This window comes from Herpailurus yagouaroundi, unplaced genomic scaffold (genome assembly GCF_014898765.1).
Source record: "Herpailurus yagouaroundi ecotype Mexico unplaced genomic scaffold, PumYag 222, whole genome shotgun sequence".
In the NCBI taxonomy this organism is placed as follows: Eukaryota; Metazoa; Chordata; class Mammalia; order Carnivora; family Felidae; genus Herpailurus; species Herpailurus yagouaroundi.
In genome coordinates, this window is record NW_024412453.1 from 1822986 (window position 1) to 1830772 (window position 7787).

The 7787-nt window shown below is 54.8% G+C and overlaps 1 protein-coding gene across 1 annotated transcript in view; it reads right to left on the reverse strand.

The window, feature by feature from the left end:
- Positions 1 to 4572, reverse strand: part of HS3ST2 (heparan sulfate-glucosamine 3-sulfotransferase 2) — a 94837-nt gene extending 90265 nt beyond the window's left edge. The window contains exon 1 of the mRNA XM_040458776.1: positions 3746 to 4572. Coding sequence (XP_040314710.1) covers positions 3746 to 4230 — 485 coding nt within the window. The 5' untranslated portion in view covers positions 4231 to 4572. The remainder of the gene's footprint in view (positions 1 to 3745) is intronic.
- Between the last annotated feature and the right edge of the window lie 3215 nt (positions 4573 to 7787).

Sequence of the window (7787 nt, forward strand, 5' to 3'; positions counted from 1 at the left end):
GGAAGGAAGGAAGGAAGGAAGGAAGGAAGGAAGGAAGGAAGGAAGGAAGGAAGGAAGGAAGGAAGGAAGGAAAGGAGAGAGAGAAGGAAGACTGTAAAAAAAGAAAGCAAACTGAAGCAGAGCTGACACTAGAATTAAGACCGGGACCCTACCTAGTCTATCCTGGGACTGCTTTTCTAGCAACTAATTAACTCCTCAGCCCAATCTGGTAATAGCAGCAGGGGCAGAAACCAAGTTTTCACACTAGTGTGACGGTGATCCCAGAAGCACTGGTAGTGAGGAGCTGCAGCCACCGCAGCAACAGCAGAAACATGGCTGCCATACCTTTATGTGCCATAGACTCTTCCAGGACACCTTCCCACACAACAGCCTTCTGTGACGACTGCTACGGGCCCCATCCCACGAGGAAGGCGAGACACAGGATGATCACGGTCTTTCAACCAACCGCACAGCATCTGGAGACCATCTCTGGTTCCCTCATCAGCCTGCTGTCATTTCTGCCTACCTGTCCCCTGTCCAAGCATGCAGCCGGCCTCGCCCCATAGGCCCAGCTGTCACCTCGGGGAGGAAATTGGGAGAGGGGAGCCAGGCCAGACATGCAGGTGATGGAACTCAGAAACCTCTAAGGGGAGGGATCCCACCGCAGAGGGCTGGGCTCTCCCGGGCTGGTTCCCAAGAGGGGCTCAGGCTGGAGGCAAGGAGGACACAGACTCTGCCTCCTGGTCTCCCTGGCTGTATCACTCCGCCTTCAGGCACTGTTTGACCCCTCCTGGCTTATCTCCACAGAAAGAAGGCTCTCTCCTTTGCATTGAGAGTGAAGTTAGATTTTTCCCCTGTCTCTCTATATGGAGGCCTCGGGACCCAGGAAGTTGTCCCGAGGAGCTTAACTGTGGGCAGATTATAATGCGATCCATGGCCTGTAACTCTAACACTCTGAACTCCGCCTTTGGAAAACATGGTCCGCCACTCTGGGTGCAAGGGCTCTTTGGCCATGTCTACCCAGGGGTCACCGGCTCCATAGTGGCAAGCTATGCAGAGCAGTGGTTAAAGCACTTAGCTGGCAATGCGCAGGCACACACACAGCCACACACACACACGAGCATGTGTGTCTCCATGGGCTACTACATGCCGGTGACTTCTGGCTCATCAGCCTGCTTTGTGATCCCATTTCAGACTTTTGGGGGGCTGCAGTTTTCACATGTGTGAAATGACAAGGGCAACAGGCAGAAAGAGGAGCATCATATCACCTGCTGTCCTAACTCCCAGAATGCAGGAATAAAGTAAGAACGTGGATTTTAAAAGGGATCCCAGGAATCCTGGACATTTCTGCAATTGATGCATAAGTCTTGAGCGATGATAAAGGATAAAGCACTTTCAGAGAAATGTTCTGGAAAGTAATGCAAACAGCATCCAAATGGGACGGCATCACCTTACGTAGAAATGGCAATCCACAACCAAACCCTGGACTCCCAGAGTGTGGGTCTGCAAAGGACAGATGCACAAACCACATAGCCCTTTCCTGAGCTGTAGGCTCCCAGCCCTCCCCTGGGGGTGTAGTGGGAATAGGGCAGACCTCCAGGCTAACCTTTCCCAGAAATACAAAGGGTGAAAGGGAGGGTAACTCAGACCCTGGGAAGCCGGGTGGAGGAGAGAGAGAAGTAGAGCTGTCAGTGTGCTTGATGTTAAATAAAACCTACCAAGGCTCAGTTGAGAATTTTAGCAGAATCCAAATGTGCTATAAAAAAAAAAAAAAAAGGCACGGCTCCCATCTCTAAGGTTCACAGCTAAGCTGGCTTAGAATCACACATGCCAAGGTTAAAAATAAAAGGCAGCCATCCCTGAATGACACAGGCTCTGGGAAGGAAGCCAGAGGTAAGTTGCTTGCCCATGGGCCAGGGAGAGGGGAGTGTAAACATTGGGTGCAGGGTTATCATTGTTTACTGGAGGACACAATATCTAAAAGCCAGATGCTCAGAATTTTGCTATTTTGCACTTAAAAGGCACTTCGTACTGGCCAAGGGTTTTGTAATGATCTTCAGATTTTCCATCGAGGAAACCCTGCTGGGCATGAGTGTGTGGCCATGGCTGACCCACACAGGGCTCTGCTGCTCCATGAATTTGCCTCCCTCGCCCTGAAGTCTGGCTCTGACGCTGTCCTTGTACACCTCAAACACCCAAATGGGATGCCTGTGAGTCACAGTTTGGAAAGCACCAGACCTCCCATACTGTGTTGCCCTATTCCATTAAGCCAACATAATGGTGCCAGGGGTCACCAACAGGCCAGGTATCCCCTGCTGGGCTCCACTGGAGTCACAGTGTGTGTCTGCCTCCTAAGGGGGGTGTGTGTCCCATCCCCTGCCCCCACAACCATGACCAGTGCAGGCCAGGGCTATCGGCCCTGTTGCCCCCTTGCAAATCCAGAGCCCCTCAGTATGAGCCTAGTTGGCTCCCCTAACAAAGTTTTCATCTGTCCAGGATGCTTATGGCTGCTACTTCCTAAAGGGTTTACTTTTAGAAACATTTGTTAAAAATTAGCTCTAGTTCCTGTAACAGCTACCATGTTATTCCTCCCCAATTCCAATACTATGCAGACATTTCTAGAAGGTCTTCAAGGGTCAGATGAATGATGGGAATTCTGTGATCCATGTGTTGCAGGGAACCCATACCTGACACCACTCCCAGGGATGCCCTGACTCGGCCCACATTTGGGCCAGTCCTACACCTCAGCACCATTCAGGGATTGGGAGGCAGACGGGCACTGAACAGTAGAGGCTGTCACCTTCCAGAAGCTTCAGGCTATCCCCAGACATCACCAACCTAGATGACTCTCAGCCCTGCCAGTGTAGTGGAGCAGACAGTCTATGACTGGCTGTCCCTAGGACCCTGGCCAGCCCTTATCTGAGGTGCCCACCAGTATCCCAAATTCCACATCCTGGCTGTGGGTTTAGAAGCACCACCCAGCGCAGGTGTCTTTTTTACACTTTGAAGGTACTTTAGAAAGGCCTTAGGAAGCACACCAGGACGAGGCTGTTTTCCTGACCACTGGGATGGATGAAGAGATCGAGGCTCAAAGCATTTCAGGAATTTGCTCAAGCTAAGTGACAGAGCATGACTCAAATCCAGAGTTCCTTTCCACTACCCTAAGGCCACTCATTCAGAGTCAGAGCGACCGGGGTGTGGTGGGCGCAGGGTGGGGGCGTCTCAGTCCGGGTAAAAAATGACCCTCCGGAAGGGACCCCCCCCACCATCCCCACTCATTAGGGGATGCACTCTCCGTGTGCCTGAACTACCGGGGACTTCATCCAAGCGCAGAGCCCTGCCGCAAGGGGGCCCTATTCTGACTTTCCCTTCTCAGGGTCCTTCAGACGCCGGGGAAGATGAACGAAGGTCAGGAGAGGGCCTTGTTCTGAAGCGGCACGTGTCCCGGCCCGCCCCTTCCCCGGGCATCCCGCTCCACCCCAAAGGCTGGACACGGAGCTAGCTCACCAGCTCGCCCTGAGGTTTGGCTAGACATCCCGCTTCCCTTCCGGCGACTCCAGAAACAACCACCCTTTGCAGTTCGACAAAGCGCGTGCCCGTCTACACCATCCCCGGGAAGTTCTTGGTGAATCCTGCTAGAGTTCCCCCACGTGTCAGCTTGAACCACACAACGAGCCGGATTAGAGGGAGAGGAGACGCCGGAGATGGCCCTAAGGATGGACCCGACTGGGGCCCCGGCGCGCGGAGCGGGGCGCCCCCTCCTTACCTGTACCAGTCCAGCCCGCGGCCGTAGTTCCTGTCGAAGAAGTGGGGCTCGGTGCCCAAGGCCCGCACGTCCGGGTGCACGCGGATGAACTCCAGCACGGCCCGCGTGCCCCCCTTCTTCACGCCCACGATGAGGGCTTGGGGCAGCCGCTTGGTGCCTAGCCTGGCCGAGCCCGAGTGGTTGGCAGCCGGGAGGCGAGGGGCGGGAGCGGCAGCGGCGGGCGAGCTGGGAGCGCCGGGCGCGCTGGGCGTGGGCCCCGGGGGATCGCAGGGGCGGGACTTCGGGAGAAGTTTCTGGCCGCCCGCGCCGGGGCCACGCAGGCAGCGAGGCGCGCCAAGGAGGCGGCTCTGGCCCAGGTCGTCGCAGCAGCACAGGAGACTGTAGCACAGGTAAGTGCAGGAGAGCGAAAGCGTGAAGGCGAAGAGCAGCCTGCGCGCCCTCCGCGGCTGAGCTGGCCCCGCGCGGCCCAGGACCCTATAGGCCATGGCTCCATGGGCCCGCGCCGGGGGTCATGGTTTCCGGGGGGCGCCGGCGGCGGAGCTGTCGTGGCCCTGCGGCCGCCTAGAGGGCTGGCGCCGCGCTGCCCGGGCCCCGCGGGTCGGGCGTGGGGGGCGCCGTCTTCTCCGGGCACTGCCGGCCGGGGCGCGCACCATGCCCGGGGATCCCGGGGACGGCGGCTCCTCGGGGGACAGGCGGCTGCACGTCCCACATCTCCCCGTCCCGGACCACGGGGCTCCGGGCGGCGCTCCTCGGCTCTCACGTGCGCCGGCTTCGGAGCGCGCCCAGTGCCCGAAGCCCCATTCCTGGTCCCCGGAGCGCGGCGCCCCACGCTCGGCGGCGGCGCAGCCGCGCGGGCTGGCGGGCGGACCGGACGGTGGCGCTGGCGCGGGCCCCGCTCCGACTCCTCGAGAAATGCCGAGCCGCGCGCGCTGCCGGCTCTATTTAAGGAGTCGCCTGACGTCAGCCGCGCGGGTCCCCCGAGCTCGCGCCCCGCCCTGGGACCTGGCCCGCCCCCTGCGCCCCACTCTCCTGCCCCTCCCAGGTACGCGCCACCCGGGCCCTCCCGGTTCAGGCCGCTCCCTGTGCAGCCCTGGCCGGCTTGGGGTGGCGAGGCATTTACTCCTCCAGGAGGCCGGACGCCCCCAGCACCCCCAGGGGTGGGAACCCCGGCCCAGGTTGCGCCAACATCCAGCCTCAGACCCCGGCGCAGACGCAAGCACTCTACACGGATGCACGGTCCCACCACACTGACACACGCACGCACGCACATACCCAGGTACACACGTACCCTGACCAGGACACACCCCCTCACCCCACAAGGGCGTGGAAACACCAACACGGACCCTCCCCTGTCCCCCTCACCCCCGTCTCACCAGACACACACAGCCTGGAATCAGACATCGTGCCGTGTGCGCACACACGCGCGGGACTGGGACACACGCTCTAGACGGGGATGGGTGGAGAAGCAGGGCGTGAGTGAGATTCCGTGACTATTCGCGGAGCTCGTTGGCCCCCCGCGCGCTGACTCATATCCAGGCGGCTCGCTCTGTCTCACACCCATGAAGCATGCGCCCCCACCCCACTGTCACTCCACAGTTCCCGGGGCGCGGCGGGCGAGGGAACCCCAAAGGAGCGGACTCCGCGCAGGGCCGGTTCCTCTCTTAGCGGCCGCCCCCTAGCGGCGAACTGCTCCCCGGGGAGCTGTTGGGGGTTCCACAGCGTCCCTGAGGTCCAGGATGCTGTGGACTTCATGCCGTGGCATGAGAAGGAAACGCAAGGGAGGACTTTTCCAGGAGCATTTCCTCTTCGAATGATTTCCCGGCAATTGCCCGCAGGACAGTTTTCAGCGACCATGCGCAGAACAGGCATGGGTGACCAACCCCAGTGCTGTCCTGAGTGACCACACTAGTGGATCAGAACCGTACATCAGAACAGACCTAAATCACCGTGGCCAAGAACGCAGCTAAGTTGTCACCCCACAGGAATGCCAAATTACTGTGCCCAGGTGTTCACCAAGTGCTACCCACACACCATTCACTGAGCGACCACCATCGCCTCCACTGCCTGCCCCCCACAAACTAAACATCCTTCTTCAGAGAATAATCTAATCAGGTTCTGTGGACTTTAGCCCTAGCCAGGGAATATTTTGTCCCCACACGGGCCTATCCCTAGAAACCTTAGGCCAGTCCCTCTACTACAGACCATAACTACCAACTTTGTTTCGAGCCCTCCCAGGGTTAACTCCTTTAATATGGACCACAACCCGATGAGTTTGTTATCATTATCCCCACATCACCTCACTTCCTTAATTCTAATAGTAGCTAACATTTACTGAGTGCTTGTTTGGTGCCAGTAATGTGCATATCAGTTGACATGCACTACCTCCCTTGTCTTTGGAGATAGATACTATTATAATTCCTAATTTACAGACTGAGAGTAAGGCTTAAAGAACACACAATCAGTAATCAACAGGGTGGGGGGGTGGTAAACTGACTCAGGATTTGGGCTCTTAATGACAGTGCTTTGCAATTCCCTATCTTCCTTTGATCATTCCTCCCAGAATTCCATCCCAGGCTCCTCTCCCAGCTGTGAACTAACATGTCTCTATTACTTCTAAAGCCTGACACCTGGGACCAAATGAGGACTTCCAGCTGTAGGTTGAAAAGTTCACCGAGATGCTCACCTCCCTTCTGTAAAGTGTCTCTAGTAATGCCACCTGTGACTCCATTATCTTTTTCTTGTAGCTCTATCACACTGCTGACATCTCAAGCTCGCAGCTGAGTAACATCTCTAAGTGTTTCTTACAAGCGCTGCTGATTAAGGCATATCTACCCCATACTGTGCTTGTACAGTGGGCTTTTTTGGACCCAACATGTTAGGTCCTTACACATCTGACCTGATTAAATTTTATCTCGTCTCATCAGCTCACTGCTCTAGTTTTCAACAAATGTCTAGTTGAATCTTGAATCACAATGCAGCTTTCGTTTATTCAAAAAGAACGCGTAGAAAAGTTGAATTCTGGCAGCCTTACTCTTCGGCAAATGGGTTGATCTTTCTGAGCCTCAGTTTTCTCAGCTGTAAAATGGGGAGTCAGGATTAACTATGAAAACCTTGGTTTTCTGATGTTGTGTAGTTCTGTGGCTCCCTTATTCAAGGTATGAACCACTCTGTTGGCATTATGTCATCTCCGTGTTTGATTGCAATTTAATTAATTCTTCACTCAGGTCTTTAATAATAATATCAAAACAAATATGTTGGAAGTAGCTCTAATATAGACCTTCAGAAGTTTTTCACATTGTGAACCTGTTATTTATTTCTTGCACCTTATTGTTAAAATCACAAGGTTAAACGTGGATTAATCCGCTCTGACAAGAACTTTTTCTTAGGAAAAAAAATGAATGTAGTTACTTCTCATAATTCTCTACTTGGCTCAATTTAAAAATTATTTTTATCTTTGAATTCATAAGCTGTGAAATGCCTGGGTATTCCAACCCATCAGAGCCAGGCAAATTTGCCTCTTCAAATTTCCAACCACAGTAGTGACCGTGATTTGCATATAATTTTTCAGGAGTGAGACAGCAGATGTGCCTGCTCATCACCCCCCACCCCTATCTTTTTTCCAGAAGTACTGTGATTCTCTTTTAAGGGCATGGCGGCGGGGTGGGGGTGGGGGGGCAGGTACGCACAGACTAGGACTGGAATCCTTCAAAATCTGACACAGTCCTAAGATCCGGCTACTTTTCCCCATCTTGTCTGTTCCTCTTTGGACCTTGTTTATTTTCTTCACTTTTAACTGCCTTTTTACTACTCCCTTTTATTTATAAACCAGGAAGGGCTACTGAGTCGCAAGCAACAGAAGCTGACTGTGGCTAATATAAGCAAGAAGAGGGATTTGGAACGGTGGGGGGGGGGGGGCGGGGGTGGACTGGGTGCATAAACAGAATAGCAACAGAATGAACCTCAGGACGGACATCCTTCTCTTCCTGTCCTGAGTCTTCGTTTGCTCTTTTGCATCTGAATTCTATTCTCTTGAATCTTTCTT